The 18,059-nt window shown below is 38.3% G+C and overlaps 2 protein-coding genes across 2 annotated transcripts; one reads left to right on the forward strand and one right to left on the reverse strand.

Moving 5' to 3' along the window:
• The first annotated feature begins 3,302 nt into the window (after positions 1-3,302).
• pth2 (parathyroid hormone 2) lies at positions 3,303-8,814 on the forward strand. The gene is made up of 4 exons (XM_023274091.3): positions 3,303-3,581; positions 5,019-5,123; positions 5,332-5,511; positions 7,857-8,814. The coding sequence occupies exons 2-4, from the start codon at positions 5,020-5,022 to the stop codon at positions 8,032-8,034; spliced, it is 462 nt and encodes a 153-aa protein (XP_023129859.1). The 5' UTR covers positions 3,303-3,581; position 5,019; the 3' UTR covers positions 8,035-8,814.
• A 274-nt stretch (positions 8,815-9,088) lies between these two features.
• Positions 9,089-17,695, reverse strand: tedc1 (tubulin epsilon and delta complex 1). The gene is made up of 8 exons (XM_023274096.3): positions 17,425-17,695; positions 15,741-15,825; positions 14,655-14,875; positions 14,052-14,189; positions 13,237-13,305; positions 11,664-11,750; positions 11,165-11,329; positions 9,089-9,487 (listed from the first exon to the last, which is right to left on the reverse strand). Exons 1-8 carry the CDS (start codon positions 17,563-17,565, stop codon positions 9,149-9,151), a joined length of 1,245 nt encoding a protein of 414 aa, XP_023129864.2. The 5' UTR covers positions 17,566-17,695; the 3' UTR covers positions 9,089-9,148.
• Between the last annotated feature and the right edge of the window lie 364 nt (positions 17,696-18,059).

Below are 18,059 nucleotides of genomic sequence, written 5' to 3' on the forward strand. Positions count from 1 at the left end.
CATCCCAAAGATTCTCAATGGGGCTGAGATCCAGATCATAACTCTAACCCCCACAGGCTGGTAGGTACTAGCCATGATGAGGGCATCACTTCATCTGCCTCTCTTCTTACCCTGATGCCCCCATCACTTTGGAACAGGGTAAATCTGGACTCATCAGACCACATTTGTTCTTGGAAGATGATGGTTCTCCACTATCCTTCGGGTTTTAATAATGTGTTGGACGGTTCTTAACCTGATTTTAGTAGTTTCATCTCCTTAGTTGTTTTCTTTGCTTGATGCAGGCCAATAATTTGACCCTTCTGAGACAGATCAACATCCTTTCCATGACCACAGGATATGTCTTCCAACATGGTTGTTTCAGAAATGAGAAGCTCCTCACTGCATCAGCTAGGGTTAAAGAAGATTTTGCAGCTGAAATGTATTCATCACTGCAGTAATTATCCAATGGAAGGATCTGACCTGTTTGCTTAGTTAAATCCAGATGGCATCTTTTTTTAGGATAGGCAGTGTACTAAAGTCTGCTTTTTATGCATGCTGTTTGCTTTAAAGTCTTGAAAACATCTGTTTGGGATGTTTGACAGCTCAGACACCAGCTCATCTCTCCTCACTGATAAACTACTCTACACAATGGCAGGCTGTAATTCAGTCACACATTTTCAAACTGATCCATTCATCAGTTTATTTTCTTTATACCGCCTTGTCCTGTGGAGGGCTGGAGTCTATCCCAGCTGACTTAGGATGGAGGGTTCACCTGGACAGGTAACAGTCTATCACAGCCATATAGAGACAAACAAGCACATGGACACCCACCATCTGGGATATGACACCCTGGAAATATGAATCTGTACTTTGCTTGATTCTTTGTCATCAGTAAACTGCATTTTCATAGTGGAAACATACAGCCAGTGCTGACTGCTTTTTTTGTTTTGCTTATGATGTCTTCCAGCATATAAAAACACCGAATGGACATGTAGGTATAAAAACAGTTATCACAGATATTTTTTAAGAATTCTTGAGATGTGCCGAGAACCTGATTTTGCCACCAGCTAAACTGGAGATCTGGTGTTTTCCTTAGTTCATCTGTTCCCTTGAACTCTCTCCCTGTCTGTGCTTGTGTTGGTGTGTTTGAGTGATTCTTTCTGCTTTTGTATTTATGACTAACTTTGTTTTTGCTGAGCCCCAGATCCACTACTCATCCCATCTGCCACCTACTCTCTGACTCTCTGACTGTCCTTTTAGTGGCAGAGCCAAACCTCAGACTAAAACCTCACACATCAGTTTAGAGACATGAAGATTGCAGATTTGAAGCATGTCACAAACAACTCCAATCCAGTGTAACAAAGCTAGACAGGATCTGTCAGGAAGAATGATTCACTCTGCCCAAATCAAGGTTTGCCACTCACTAAAGAGGACTGGAAGTTGTAGCTGGTTCCAAACAGGATCCTACAAAGTACTGAATTTAGGGTTTTAAATGAGAATTTTTGTTTCAAAAAAAAAAAAAAAACTCTTAAAACATGTTCTCCACTTTGGATTATTGGTAGAAAATGCCTATTTTATCCATTAAAAATTGAATTTAATACATTATAAAATGTGATATAGAAATGGTATAGTGACGGAATACTGGATATTTTCTGAAGTGGCAGCACATGGAATATGTATTTATATGCAAATAGAATATAAATACATATGTCTTTATATATACACTACCAGTTAAAGATCTGGACATGCCTAAATGGCCGAGTCTACATGGTCTGCATGTTTATAGCACTTATGGGATACACAAAGCATTTTTCAGTGTTTGCCGGCCTTTAAGAGCAACTTGTGATTCAGTGTCTTTCCCAAAGAGACTTTGACATTCAGAGGGTTCAGGGAGTGAAACGTCAACCTTACGATTAGTGAACAACCCAAAGCCATTCACCTACTCATTCTGAAGTTCTTCTTTACTTTTTACAATCTGCAATCTACGTCCAGTGAGTCAGACTACACAAACACTGATTCACAAACCAGCCTCAAGAAAGAGAACCTTGAGTTTGAAAGCTCTGGACAAGGGCTTCTCCTGCTTGTGCTATGACCAAGTCCTGAAGGCCATAGTGCTCACCATCTGCAGTGGAATTAGCCAGTTAGCAGCTCCACTCAGAGAAGACGACCATCAGGTTTATCAGGACAGAAGGAAACCTAACATTAGCTGCTAGCAGCGGCTGAAGACTAGCAACTAAAAGTAAACCTGGGGGAAGCAACTAAAGTTCCCACAAACTGCTGTATGACAACGATAAGGCCAGACGTGGTGCTGATGTCAGACATCTCCACAAAAATCACTCTCCTAGAACTCAGCATTTCCTCAGAGAAGTGCACTGAGGTGACCAACGTGAGAAAGAAGGCAGAGTATACAGATCTAAGAGGAATGCCAAAGAAATGGGTGGTGAGGAGGGTGTGAGTGCATGGAAATGGGATGTACAGGGTTTGGAGGCCAGTCTCCCTGCAGGAGAGACGACCAAGACAGCAGAGGAGGCTTCAAGGTGGAGAGTCGTGGGTGGTGTGTGGAGCTACCTGGAGCCTGGTCAGCCTTTCAACACCATTAGCTAACACAATGTAGCATTAGAACACAGGAGTGATGGTTGCTGGAAATGTTCCTCTGTACCCCTATGGAGATATTCCATTAAAAATCAGCTGTTTCCAGCTACAATAGTCATTTACCACATTAACAATGTCTACACTGAATTTATCATTCATTTAATGTTATCTTCACGGAAAAAAACTGCTAAGGACATTTCTAAGTGACCCCAAACCTTTGAATGGGAGTGTACATTAAAAGTGAGCTTATATCCGTCTTTATTTTGTGGTCATAGACTGTTTCGCTGCCACCAGTTCAGTCCAGATTGGTTATTCCAGGGCAAATTGACTATTTATGTCACATGGTTTTGTTTTGTCCATTGTTATAACAATAGATGTTAGGATAAATATTTCTCAGGTTTCATAAAAACCTTTCTTTGTTTTTATCCATTCATGCGCCTCAGGCTATGAATGAACAGCAGCACATATATACACACCAGCACTATAATGATTTTCAGTAATAAGATGCAGGCTCTCCACAACAGCACTGTGACTAAGAGACTTTGAAACAGGACACTAACAAGCTAGCTAACACTTCCACAAGGATTCTCCTCTTGCACGCTAAACTCAGAGTTGGATTGATCTGGTGAAGGGTGTATACGCTTGAATATATGTGTGGGTGGTTTAGGGGGATGGGGGGTAAAAGCACTCCATTCCAGGATATATAAGCATGCAAGACAAAACACGGGTGATTTTCATCCAACATCAACCTGCACACAGCCCAGCAGAAACAAAACAAGAGGACAAGTGGAAATCTGAGTTTTTACCCAAACTTCTAGCCTAGTTAGTCAAACTTCTAATGCCTATTTAGAGGAGGCAAAAACATTTAAAAACTGACAGAAGCTGCAACAAAGAAAGCACCTTTTAACACAAAGTCCTGTAGTGGTGGTTCATCCGGACAGCTGACCTCCAACCTGAAGTCAAGCCTGAAGCTGTTCGCTGCTACAGACAGAAAAACACTTCACAAGCAGGTAAGAAATCATCACATTACTAGGCAACATGAAAAAAGTTCTTGAAGTTATTTGTTGAACAAAGCCACTGTTCTTTCCAAGTGGGTGCAGTTTAGTTTATCAGTAAATCATTTAAGTGACTACATAGGGTTTTCTTTTGTTTGTATAACAATTTTCAAAGTAAAAACAACACAGAAGAAAAACTAAATTCTCAGTCGTCTGCATGAAGGAGCTGCAGTCTGGATGCCGAAACATTTCCAGTGTGTTTAAATTCCACATGTTCTTTATTTTTTTCAAAAAGATGTTAAACATTGTAATTGTACAACACAGAAGTATGATGAAATATTTTGATTTACTCATCATTTTGCATATGACGTAAATAAATCAGTCTAAAAATAAACATTGCACACATTCCAACACCAGTCCAGAAACTGCAGTCAGTATTTGTTGCCTTAGACTTTGTGCTATTAAAGGTTCTTATGAAGACATTTTACTAATTAATGAACATTTTGCTTGTTAATGAACGAATGAAATAAATGAAAATATATAGAGAGATATTCTGCTAAGTTGTATCAGTTTAGAATTAAATATAGAAAAACAAAGTCTAATTATTTTTGATGTGATTTTGTTGTTCCATTTGTGATAATTAACCCTCCTGTTGTCTTCATTTACAGGCACCAAAAAATATTGTTTCCTTGTCTGAAAAAAATCCAACAATTCAGCAAAAAAATTTCTCAAATTTCTGAAAATTTGCAAAACCTTCAGGATGAAAATTCCAATAATTCCTTAAAAGTTTCCCTTAAAAGTTTTATTTTTAAAAAAAAAATCACCAAATTTGGCAAGAAAATTCTTGTAAATATTTTCCAAAAATGAGTAAAAATCTTCAAAAAAAATCCTAAAAATATATAAAGTGATTCCATAGATATCAGTAAAACTTCTAATATTTTCTTTAAGAACATTCACAAAAAATCAACCATAATCCAGCGAAATTCACTGGATTTTGGTTGATTTTTTTGTGAATGTTCTTAAGAAACATTTTTAACATTTATTTTTTTCCAACAAAAAATATTCAGAGATTTCCAAAAAAGGTTAAAAATGTGGACATCAGAAGTTTCAGTGTGAAAATATTTTCAAACGGGTCAAGTTTGACCCGCAGGACGACACGAGGGTTAAATACAGAGAGCTCTCAACATGTCAGATAAAATAAAGCACACAAGCCCATAAAGACAGATGCAAAGTGTCTCCGTTCAGCGTTATTACTCAGTCTGTCTCTATCAGAGGTAAAGGCACCAGAAAATAGAATCCTCAGGGTAGCGGATCTTTGGAATCAAGCTGCATCTTTCCTTCATTTATACTCATGAGGTCACAACAATAAGAACTACCTGTGGTAATAAACCAGTAGATTGTCAGGATCATAAAGTTATTGCTCAGGATTTTATTATATTTTCTGTATTTCAGGATGTCTGAGCTTCCCGTTATTTCCCGTATGTCCTTCCTGCTGCTTTGCATTCTGGGTATGACCTTGGTGACATCTGGCTTCCCTCAGCCTCGACTACCTGTCAGGTGATTCTAAATCTTAAAAGGTTGTTGGTACACAGATTGTAAGTGACAAATAGACCGGTTACATAATGTCAGACCAACGGAACAAGCATTTGGTTTTTCCATCTTATTGTGTTTAATTCATTTAAATATTCCTATATAATGTCACTTTTCATTTATTCTATAGCTCCAGTTTTTAAAAATAAATCAGTTCTGTGCTATTTGATTCCAGAAGTCCTGATGATTCAGAGGAAGCTAAACGGGACGACTGGGATGTCCTCTTCCCTTCTATTTCGCTCCGTGATTGGAGCATCCATATGATGTCAGCACCCAGCCTCAGAGCAGCAGCCAATAGCAAGGCCGGACTGCTGAGGGAGGCGTGGCTCTTTGACCCGGAGAGGGCCAAGGAAAGGTAAGTGTTCACCTGGAATCGTAATCAAACTAGGAAAGACTCAGAGAGCAGTCCTCCGCCAAGGCTGCTCAGTCACTGTAGGATTCCCGACGGAAAAAATCTTCAAAAATTTGTTAGTCAGTTTTTGAGTAAAGTTGCAGACAGACAGACGGACAGACAGACAGACAGAGAGACAGACCAACACCGATTGTCACTTAACTCCGCTGTTACCAAACTATACTGTATCCTCTTGCAAAGGTTTAGGCTTTTTAAAATGTACTTATTAAATGTTCTGGGAAACATGCATATTATATATTGGCTTGGCAACTTACTCGTCATATTAAAATATATATATTCTTTTTCTTCTCATTTATTCCTCAAATGTTCTCCAGTTGTGAGTCCCGACTGAGAGTCTACATGTGAAATGTATTTTGTTTCTAATGTAGTTAAATATGCTAAATATGAAGCAACATCCAGGTGATGCTTAACAGAAAGATTTTAAAAGTCTGCTTCTAAAGCACAGTTATTACCACGCTAGATTTCTTATGCTAATCCATAAAAAAACTTAAAAATAATAGGAATAATTTAAAAAGTTAATGGTTTGTGTATCACTGTTTGTTCTTGGATTTAGTTTTCACTGTTTCATTGCTTCTCATCTTCATGCTAATTTAATCAGCTGCTGGTTGTAGCAGCACATTTAATGAGTGATACTGACATTCTCTGAATTTCTCTGAAAGGAGCAACATTTTCAAAAACAGCAGTAAAAGTATTTCTTGAAACTGTAGTGTCTGAGAAAATCAGGTCTTTAGGATGATGTTGGAAGCAACAGCAAAATTAATCAGTTTTATCATGAATTTCAACAGATCGGATTCAGCTGAAGTGAAAAGAAAACAGAATGTAACTGAGTATATTTACTCAAGTACTGTACTGTAGCACTTGTACTATCACAAGTCTTTTCTTTTCAGGTTATTTTCCACCACGTCAGAGGAAACCATTATACTTTTAATGTAACCGCTTTAGTTACATTACAAATTAAGAAGTTTGTGCAAAAAACATATGAAGAACATATAAGATATGATGTTTTGTTAGTAATTTAAATCCCCAACAGTCCATGCAAGTTGCTTTTATCTTAATTATTAATAATGTTACAGTTTCCTCACCAGCTTCCTCCCACAGTCCACAAACATGCTGACGTTAATAACTGGTGATTCTAAATTGTCCGTGTGAATGTGAGTGTGATTGTTTGTCTCTATGTGAAGCCCTGTGATAGACTGTTACCTGTCCAGGTGCCTCCTGCCTTCACCCTCAGTCAGCTGGGATACACTCCAGGCCCCCATGACCCTAATATACATATATGTGTGTGTATATATATGTATATATATATATATATATATATATTTTTTTTTTTTTTTTTTTTTAAATATATTTTACTACATTTTTTTCTGCATTTTTACCAGATTTTTGCTGTATTTTTTCTATATTTTTGCTGCATTTTTACCAGATTTTTGCTGTATTTTATTACACTATCGTTCAAAAGTTTGGGATCACTTACAAATGTCCTTATTTTTTAGAACAGAATAAAATATCCATCCATCCATCCATTATCTATACACTGCTTAATCCTCACTAGGGTCATGGGGGGGCTGGAGTCTATCCCAGCTGACTCAGGTGAAGGCAGGGGACACCCTAGACAGGTCACCAGTCTGTCACAGGGCTACATACAGAGACAAACAATCACTCTCACATTCACACCTACGGGCAATTTAGAATGATCAATTAACCTCAGCATATTTTTGGACTGTGGGAGGAAGCCGGAGTACCCGGAGAAAACCCACGCATGCACAGGGAGAACATGCAAACTCCATGCAGAAAGATCCCGGGAAAGCCGGGACGCGAACCAGGGACCTTCTTGCTGCAAGGCGAAAGTGCTAACCACTACACCACTGTGCAGCCCTCAGAATAAAATATCCTTTTTGAAATATCCACCTTAGTGGACTACCACAGTAGTGAATATTTATAAAGTGGTGTACAATTTTCAAATGAGCTCCACTTTAATCAACTCAAATGATAAAATCCTGCTTTAACATTAATCAAGTAACATAACAGTATAACAACTATAAGGAACATTGTATTGACTGCTTTTATTTTTAATACTTTAAATACATTTTCATGATTACAATACAATTGATTACAAGTACTTTTACTTAAGGAGCTTTTTACATGCAGAAGTTTTAAAGTATGTTTACAGTCTGTACTTTGTTGATTTCCTGACCTCAGTACTTCTTCCACCAGTGACTCCAGTCCTACAGGTCTTAGTGTGGATGTGTGGTACGTGTCTGGATTGATTCTGGTTTGTGTTTGTGCAGCGTGGAGGGGCCGTGGCCGTCTCAATGGTCGTCTCAGGGAGCCAGGCTGGTGAAGAGGAATATGGTGGTGGCTGATGACGCCGCCTTCAGAGAGAAAAGTAAACTCCTCACCTCCATGGAGAGACAGAAGTGGCTCAACTCCTACATGCAGAAACTCCTGGTGGTTAATTCTTCGTGATAATTCAGTTGTTTTAACGTTTTTCATCAGTTCTGACCAGCTCTCTCAACCCCGCTGGCAAAAAAAAGGGGGTTTTCAGCTGCTCAACAGTAAAACAGAAGATAGTTCCGACATTAAACGTTATTAACTGTATTTCTATTTCCTGTAGTTTTATTCCTTCACTGTAAGTTATAGATTTGCCATCAGATGGTTAGATGAATGATACACAGATTTTTGTTGAAAACTGATGTGAGTTTAAGTGCTAATTATTTGGTGACATTTGATGAATTAATAAAGATGCAAATGATGTTTTTGACTTCTGTAGCTTGTTTTTGACTTCAGACAACAGAAGTTGTATTACAGTAGCTAGATTTTATAGTATTATTCTAACAACCCAAACTATTCTAATAATGTATCTGATGTTCGTGTTTGTATTAATTGAATATATGAAAGTCTGTAAAGGTCCATAAACACAATGGCAACATATTATTCATTACTGGAGACTTTAGGCTTTAATATGAAGTTAAAAAACGACACAATAAAGTCGTGGTACATACATTACCAGTGAGGCAACCATGTTCGTCCTCCTCCCCCTGTACAGCATGATGCCACAACCGTTGTGCACCAATCATCTGGAACACCCAGATAAATATGTTCTAAAAAACATTTTTTCTGAATTATACAGTTAATTTGTCAAAAATCTGCAGACGCTCCAAGGACACATGCATATTTCATTATTTCTGCAATGTAGATATGTATATGTACTGTTCCATTTATTAAAGTCATTTAGCAAATTTAATGCATGTGGAAATGCTTGTTTATTACTAGCTATTATGTTCTTTCAGTTTCCTTTTTTGTGCCTTTTTTATTCACACTGTGTTACTTTGCACTACACTAAGTTTATGGCCTTAAAGCTTATTTCTTTGTGAATGTGAAAAAAATGCAACAAAATATATATTTGTCTGTTGTCAGGTTAATTATCTGGCAAATGAAAAATAAAGATTCATACTGAATCTATTTCCAAATCCAAAAAGACGGAGCCTGAAATGTCAAAACAAAACGCAGATACGTCACATACAGGTCCTGAGCATCCCGTTTACTGCAAAATGTAGCCATAGAAATAAAAACTAAAGCTCTATGGTGGTATCAGCACCAGTTCATCCAGGCTGCCAATCATCTCCTGCAGCTGCGTCCTATTGGCCAGTCTCTGCCGGTCCCTCCTCTCCAGCAGCAGAGCCTCAGCATGAAGCAGCAGCTGAACAGCCTGAGATGCCTTCAGCTCTGGAGCCTCAGTGCTGCTGTGGAGGTCCTCTGCTCTGGGCTGTCTGACTGGCCTCTCAGCCTGGAGTCTGGCTCGAAAAACCTGACTGAGGAACGGCACAGAAGGAAGAGAAAATACAAAAGGAGGTCCAGCTCGGCCCTTTTCTCCTCCTCCTCTGTCCTTAACATCCCCTCTGCCTCTCCTCGGTCCTTCCTGAGAGAGAAAACAAATGAAACTGAGATAGAAACATACAGCAGGAGACAAAAACAAGAACTAGAACACCCCTCAGAGAGTGCGGTCCTCCTCCAAGGCTGCTCATTCCCCCATATGGCATTGTCAGAAATGCAGCATTTTTTATAAGTTATCGATGATCTGAAATCATGGCACCATTTAATACAGATGTACCCACAAACACAATGACCTTGTGTTGAGTACAGGCGTGTTTTCTGCATGTGTACATTATGTACGGATACTGAATCATGTGACCTAAATATGTAGCGGGCGGCAGGATTTGATGGGACTCAGAAACACCCCCACAATTTAATCAGTTGTTCCTTGGATCATTTCTGAAGGATAAGTCCTGATAAGTCCTCAGTGGTGGATTTGTAGTAGGATCTACAATCATGTGATCATCAGCAGGCAGCTGACGTAGTGTTCACTTGTTGTCATGGTTACAGTGATGCTGTGCCGCTTTCTGGCAATGATTCAGAAATCACAGTCACATCACTGCCAAAATCTAATCACTTGGTTCTTGTGTCATTTCTGACCTTCCCTGAAAATTTCACCTAAATCCCTTAGTCTGGTTTTGAGTAATGTTGCTGACAGACAGACAGACCAACGCTGATCATTACATAACTCCACCGCGTTCCTTGGCTGAGGAATAACATTATCAAGTAGTGAAAAATGTTAATATTCAGTTCTGTCATATTTCAATATTTGTACTTTACTTTGAAGGCCACTAATTCTATAATTAAGGCTGAGAATCAAACCTCAAAGTTTTGTGTCTGTGTTAATACGTGTCAAACAATTAAGTATTAAGTACCAGGGCTTTTTAAATTTGTAATCTCTTTTATTTAATCAGTCAATTTTATTTTATTTTAGAAATTCAAGCAAAGTTCGTGTTTGGACGTGGGAACATAAAGTTACTGCAGTGTTCTATAAACTGTGATGAAGTGTCACCTAATATAAACCAGATAATCAGCTAGCCCTCTTTAAAGCAGCCAGGCTACAACACAAAACTAACAGGTATCAGAGGCACTTTCTCCCATATTTAATGTCCCAGAACACAAAGCAAACAATAATAAAAATAAATAAATGTTTTTGCATACTGATGAGGTGAACTATTTGGTCATTATTTTTCAAAAAACATTTTGGAAAGATGAATTCAAAGAGGAATGTTACATGATAGGAGTATGTTTGATGAACAGCAGCTTAGATGCAGTTACTGTATGCAGCTATGAAGTACATTTACCAGGTTCTGTACTGTCATGGCTACACAGAGGCAAAAGTAAATAAATAAATAAATGCTCACCCACTGAATTTAGTCACTCATGCAATTATAAAACTAATTCCTGGACTCGTCCTAAAATCACATTCTCTCACCTTCACATCTCAGTTTGTGCACAATTAAATAAACTAATCAGTGAGCTCAGGGCTTGTTTTTGAACTGTAGTTAGGGTCAGGCGAGCTGCTTCTTCTGGTCCTTATGCTAAGCTAGGCTAACCGCATCCTGACATCAGCAACACACAGACATGAGTCCCTCTGGGAAGGAAAGTAACCAAGCATGATTCCTTAGATGTGCAGCTATTATTTCTTGAAAAATCCACCAAATGCATCCTTTTCACAGGGTTCCTTTACTTGTGACTGGATATGTGTGGGGAAAACACTGACCTGTGTGGGTGTGGATGTGTGTGTGTCAACAGGAAGTCCTAACAGCGTGTCGTCCGGTTTGTCCAGCCCCCAGGTTCTGTGGTGACACACTCCTGGACTCCCACTCTGTGCATGTGTAGGCCTTTTGATGACAGGACCAGTCAGATGACAGTCCACCACGCTGTCCTGCATACAAACACACACACACACAAACACACACACACACACACACACTTAGCAGCACATTTCCCGGCTCATTTGGCTGCTTGCATCTTGGATGACATGGAGGGAGATTTTAGCAAATCCAGTAGGTTGGGAGCGATACTTATATAACTGGGTCAGAGCAAAAACTGCGTCACAGTTCAGTCATTAATACACTCTGGTGTGAAACTGTTTCCTGTTTGAAAATTAATAATTTGCATATTGAAGGGTAATCAGCCACATTAGGAAACGTGGACCATGCTTTTGAGAGTCATTATTTGTGCTGGTATTTTCCTGTGTGTTGTTCCGTGAGACACACCATCCAGGTCCAGAAGACATCCTCCACCTGTCTCCAGCTCAGATATGCTTCTAGGAGGTCACAGAGCTGCTGGACGCAAACCAAGTCCTTCATAAAGACACACAAAAAGATTTTATGACGCATTTTTCAACACATGTTGACGCATATTGACAGTTGGCATATGTACTCAAGAATGTGAAAATGATCATTTAGCATTTAATTAGACAAGAAATCCCTTTATGAAAAATATAGACTGCAATTAACAACAGAGAGCGACTCAACGGTTAAAGGAATAAAATCAAATATATAACCGATATTAGTCTTTAGGGAGGAAAACTACAATGTGCATGAACGATTTAAAATCAGATTATTAAATTAAGTAAGTATTTTGAGCCCAGAAGGTATGCCTTATCTTCTGCACAGAACAACTAAATTTAAATGATTGGGAATTAAGTCAAATATACAACTACAAAAGCATTCAGAGAGTGAAGAACTCCGCCAAGGCTGCTCAGTCTTTCTATCATTTCCGTCGAACGAACTCTTTAAGAAAAAATGACCTTGTGTTGAGTACAGGCGTGTGTTATGCATGTGTACGTTATGTACGGATACCGAATCACGTGACCTAAATATGTAGCAGGCGGTGGGAATTGATGGGACTCAGAAACACCCCCACAATTGAATCAGTTGTTCCTTGTATCATTTCTGATGGATAAGTCCTGATAAGTCCTCAGCGGTGGATTTGTAGTAGGATCACAATCATGTGATCATCAGCAGGCAGCTGACATAATGTTCACTTGTTGTCATGGTTACAGTGACGCCGTGCCGCTATCTGGCAATGATACAGAAATCTTTAACCAATCCGTGGATCCAGAATATAAGCCGCATCACTGCCAAAATCTAATCACTTGGTCCTTGTGTCATTTCTGACCTTCCCTGAAAATTTCATGGAAACCCGTGAGTCTGTTTTAGAGTAATGTTGGTAACAGACAGACAGACAGACAGACAGATCGTCAACGTTGATTGTCACATAACTCCGCCACGTTCCTTGTTGAAGTAATTATACTTTCATACTTTTACTTGAGTAACATTTAAATGGAGGACATTACTTGTAATAAAAGTCATTAAAATGTGATTTTAGTAAATTAACGTCAGTAAACAACATGAATAGTTCCTCCAGACTAGAGCAAAACTCAACAGGTTTACTGACGGTTTGTGATACCTGAAAGCAAAATTAATAACTTACATTAGAAACAATAACCAGCATTATCTGATACTGATAAGAACAAATCAGTGCTCTAACAGTCTTCACCATACAAACTTCAAGGTATTGTCCTGCTGCAACACACAGCAGGCTAGTTGAGCTAGTTAGGGTAATGAATAGTAATATCAGTTTGCATCATGTAGTTTTAATCCAGTATGTGTTGTGGTTGTGATGCTGTCCGGCCATTCTGACCTGCTCATAGACACTGACATGTGTTCAGCTTTGGCAACCATAAAGAAACACTGAAGAGACTTTCAACACTACCAGCAACACTTCAACAGTAAGAAGAAAAAGAGTCTAATACTAGAAATTCATGTTGCGACACACACGTACCTCCTTTAACACCACAGAGCTCTGACCACAAGAGGAAGATGCAGCGGAGGAGAGGCTGGCAGAAAAAACCTGAGGACACAGTCAAATATCATAGTCTGTTCAACAAATAAGTGAATGGACCCATTAACCCTGCGGTTGTCCTCATTTATGGGCACCAAAAAATATTTTTTTCTTGTCTGAAAAAAATCCAAAATTTCAGCAGAAAAAATTCCCCAAATTTCTGATAATTTGCAAATCCTTCAGGAAGAAAATTCCAATAATTCCTTAAAAGTTTCCCTTAAAAGTTTTATTATAAAAAAAAAATCCCCCATATTTGGCAAGAAAATTCTTGTAATTTTCAAAAAATTAGTAAAAATCTTCAAAAAAAAATCCTAAAAATATCTAAAGTGATTACATATATATCAGTAAAGCTTCTAATATTTTCTTTAAGAACATGTTTAACATTTCTTTTTTTCCACAAAAAATGTTCAAAGATTTCCCAAAAATGTTGAAAATGTGAACATCAGAAGTTTGACCATGAAAATTTTTTTTTTTTCTCCACATTTTCAACCTTTAAAATGGGTCAATTTTGACCCGCAGGACGACACGAGGGTTAAACATCAGGCTGTTGTTGGAGAGTCACACTTAGTGGGACAGAAACACAAACTGTCCCAGTAGCCAAAGGGATTCAACAATATGACTGTTAATGTGCCAGTGCTGGCTTTTGGTATTGTTTAAATTGTTAAAGGTCAAAAAGTCTTGCATGTAACTGGCTAATGTCAGTGGTGTCTTTGGCAGATAACAGTTTGTGGAAATACAAACGAGGATTTCCTCACAGCATGAAGCAGTCGAGTTTGTTCCTGTAGCATGGACAGCAGGATCCGTCCCTGGTGTCTGAGACGTCCAATGAGCCACTGGAGTCTCCGTAAAGACGCAGAGTCGAACTGAAGCTCACTGGAGAGGTGAAGGTTCACCTGATTCATGGAGAGGAGAGATTACAGCCATAACAAGACACAAACACAAATATATACACTACTGTTCAAAAGTCTGGGGTCACTTAGAAATGTCCTTAGCAGTTTTTTTTCAAAGAAGATATCATTAAATGAATGATAAATCCAGTGTAGACATTGTTAATGTGGTAAATGACTATTGTAGCTGGAAACAGCTGATTTTTAATGGAATATCTCCATAGAGGTACAGAGGAACATTTCCAGCAACCATCACTCCTGTGTTCTAATGCTACATTGTGTTAGCTAATGGTGTTGAAAGGCTCATTGATGATTAGAAAACCCTTGTGCAGTTTTGTTAGTACATGGATAAAAGTGGGAGTTTTCATGGAAAACATGGAATTGTCTGGGTGAACCCAGACTTGTGGTAAATACAGAGTTCTGTTTACAAGCGTTCTATTGTCGTGTTAACAGGACACCAGTCATACTTACAGGTACAGGTGTGAGGAGGGTTTTGTCCAGTTGCTGTACTCGTTGTGTCAACAGTTTCTCCAGCGTTCCTGCAGCGAGCAGCCATCCCAGCGCCAGGAGGAGATCTCTGCTGGAGAAACTCCTTCCTCCCTCTGCATGTCCTCCCTGCCTCTCATACATCCAGTCAGCATGGTAGCCGGTCTCACACAGCCCTGCAGCCACAAACTTTCTGTTCTCTGAGGCTGGACACAAAGAAAACACAACATGACAAGAGAGCAAAGAAGGCACAACATGAAGAAAATCCTAACGAATCATAACCACTCAGACGTCTTGGTAGGCCTGTCAGAATAAGGTTCAACCCCTTGGAACCTTTATTTTGAAATTATATTTAGTTTCTCAAGGTTTCCATACATAAATGAATTACAGGTGAAGTGAATAATATAGACAATATGGAATCAATCAGAGACATCTCATCCTTTATACTGGATCCTGTCTGTAAAAGTCACATTTAATTCATACTTCTTATACATAAAGCTAAAGGATAAAAATAAATAAAGGAACAGTATTCCATTGTTTCATCTAGAAATGTCCTCTCTGATGTGATGGGACATTCAAGAAGAGGTTGGGCAGTCAACAACATTATTATACTCTATCTTTAGATGCAAAGGTACTGTAATGATATCATCGTATCGTGATAAATTCTGTTGTTTAAATTAAACATTGTAGGAATACTATGATTACAAATTCTCAAACTGTGTAAAACTCAAACTAAGTGTAACTCATGGCGTTGGAAGCCTGTCTTCTCATGAAAGCCTTGGTCCCTGGTGTTAACGAGTCCTTGTCCTAACCTCTGAATGTCTCGTACCAACTGAATCATTTCCTGAGGTGCTGCAGTTTGAACATTAAGACAAACAGGCATGTGGCAGCCTCTGGTCACATCACCTGTAGGTTTAACACATCTGGAGTAATTTACTGAACATCACTTGGTTTATTTTGGATAGTATAAAAGATACACTTCCCACACAATCATACTGATACTGGTACCATAGAATCTTTAACTCATTTTAATTTCTCACTTAACGTTAAGTTCCAAGAAGCTTCACTGACCTCCTCTCAGCTGGAGATCGACTTCAGATGAAACGACGGCAGTTTTCTGAAGGATGCTGCCAAGAAGCTGCCAAAACTGATCCTCCTGGAAAACATCAAGCAGAAAGAGACACTTTGTCAATATGGATGGTACAATGGGCCTGTTTTATAGACTTTTCTTTGTTTATTTTTTAATGTGACACTGTGTCCGTACTGATTCCTCTGTATCCTTGGTTATTATATCTACATGTCGAATCCTACAATATACACTACCGCTCAAAAGTTTAGGGTCAAACATGTTTTCCATGAAAACTCCCACTTTTATTCATGTGCTAACATAACTGCATAAATGATAAACCCAGACATTGTTAATGTGGTAACATTAACACTGTCTACGCTGGATTTATCATTCATTTAATGTTATGTTCATTAAAAAAAAAAAAAAGCTTTTTTTTCCAAAAATAAGGACATTTCTAAGGGACCCCAAACTTTTGAACGGTAGTGTTTATTAATTAAAGTTGCTCTACTCTCTCACTGGAATTAACACACTTCCTTGAGAGGTGTTTTTGTAATGGCTAACTTAGCTGAAAGAGATTTCTGGGACACAGATACAATTTGTTATTTTCCATATAAAATTTTATATGTTGCTAAAAAAGAAATATCTGTCATGATTATCTCAACTTAATAAAAAGAACACAATCCAAACTGAAACTTTCTGAATCAGCTTATTTTATTATTGTTTAGCTCATTAGAAGGTGGTTGGTATTAAATTCAGATGGTTATTTAGCTGACATTTTAGTAATATTCAGTCATTTTGTATTAATAAGTGATTGTTTACATAATAAATAATTATGGATTTGTGAAGACATGATTATAATGAACATAAAAAACTTTTTGTTTTAAATTTTTAATAAAAATGTATGCAGACATATCCCATGGACTTCAAAAGTCCCTCAATTATATTTGAGTCATTTTGGACAATTTTTGAGTCATTTTGGACAATTTTCTTGTCAATTTCAGCAAGTTTAATGTCAGCTTGGATATTTTCTCATCATTTTGGATCATTTTTGTGTCTTTGGGATAATTTTTGTGTAATTTAGGACACATTTCATGTCATTCTGGACTAATTTTCTGTAATTCTGGATCATTTTCAAGTCATTCTGGATGGGTTAATATATAATTGCAGGGCTTTTTGTAACATAGTTTACATTTTAGTGATATTCAGTCATTTTTTATTAAGTGATTGTTTCCATAATTAATAACTATGGAATTTGTAAAGACATGATCAAAATGAACATAAAAAACATCAGATTTTTTTTTACTATTAATAAAAATGTATGCAAGATATATTCCATGGACTTCAAAAGTCCCTCAGTTATAGATTGACCCGGGTGGAACTCATCTTAAATTTGAATAGTTTTGTACAGCTTGTTGTCCTTCACAAACTGATGCATTACTCTGAGTGATGAATCTTTAACCCTTTGATGCATAACCTGGGTCAAAAGTGACCCAAATCCAATGGAAAATGGGTATCTCCTGATGTGGTCTCCGCATCAAAGGGTTAAAAGGGAACTAAAGCTTTTAAATGAAGGCAGTAAAGTAGAAACTATGGACTGTAGTGGAGTAAAGAGCATAACATGTTAACGCTTAAGAGAGTATCCTTAGTTATTCCAGCCCTGACAGAGGCACCGCATGCTGGACCCACCTCGGCTCCTCCACCGAACTTTGCCCGTCTGAAGTTCTCCGGTACCGGGACTGGGTCCACACCGGCGGCCGCTAGAAGTCTGCACAGAGCTCCGATCACCTGCTTCACCTCCACACTCCCAGAGACTTTAGCCCGCTGCATTAGAGCCAGCAGAGCCTCCAGACACTCGGACTAAAGCTCCATATGCTCAGAATGCCTCCCTTCTTCTAGAAACGTTCCTACCGTTTGAGCTGCCGCTATTCCGCCGCCAAGACGACCACTTCCGGGTATGCTGCCCCTGCCAAGGAAGCAAATGGACTACATATTGATTGACATGTATGTTAACCAATGAAAATGACATGCGGAGGGTGGTGGGCGGGATTTATTGTTCGTCTTGAAGGCGCACCCAAATTTAAGTAGAGGTGAGAATGTAGGTCATTTTCTATATATAAAAAAGCCTAAAATTATAATCTAAATAAAATAAAATATTCGATTTAGCATAAAATTCCTGCATTCAAAGAGGTATTTGTTTCTAACTGTGTAAGTGTGATCAGTTGAGTGTCCTTAACCCTGTAAGACCCAAATATAAAAAAATGAGCAAAAAATAAAAAATAGAATTAAACATAAGTTTAAAAAAATAAATACCGAGTTTAATT

Source organism: Amphiprion ocellaris, chromosome 20 (genome assembly GCF_022539595.1).
Source record: "Amphiprion ocellaris isolate individual 3 ecotype Okinawa chromosome 20, ASM2253959v1, whole genome shotgun sequence".
Taxonomy (NCBI): Eukaryota; Metazoa; Chordata; class Actinopteri; family Pomacentridae; genus Amphiprion; species Amphiprion ocellaris.

Bases quoted from the DNA above. Each gene is read 5' to 3' on its own strand.
- pth2 (XM_023274091.3), top strand. From the start codon at position 5,020: ATGTCTGAGCTTCCCGTTATTTCCCGTATGTCCTTCCTGCTGCTTTGC. The intron at 5,124-5,331 runs GTGATTCTAAAT...ATTTGATTCCAG, and splicing joins CAGCCTCGACTACCTGTCAG to AAGTCCTGATGATTCAGAGG. The intron at 5,512-7,856 runs GTAAGTGTTCAC...GTGTTTGTGCAG, and splicing joins CCGGAGAGGGCCAAGGAAAG to CGTGGAGGGGCCGTGGCCGT.
- tedc1 (XM_023274096.3), bottom strand. From the start codon at position 17,565: ATGCAGCGGGCTAAAGTCTCTGGGAGTGTGGAGGTGAAGCAGGTGATC. The intron at 11,751-13,236 runs GTACGTGTGTGT...GTCTTTATGAAG, and splicing joins GCTCTGTGGTGTTAAAGGAG to GACTTGGTTTGCGTCCAGCA. The intron at 11,330-11,663 runs GTGTGTCTCACG...GTTTGTATGCAG, and splicing joins ATGTCTTCTGGACCTGGATG to GACAGCGTGGTGGACTGTCA.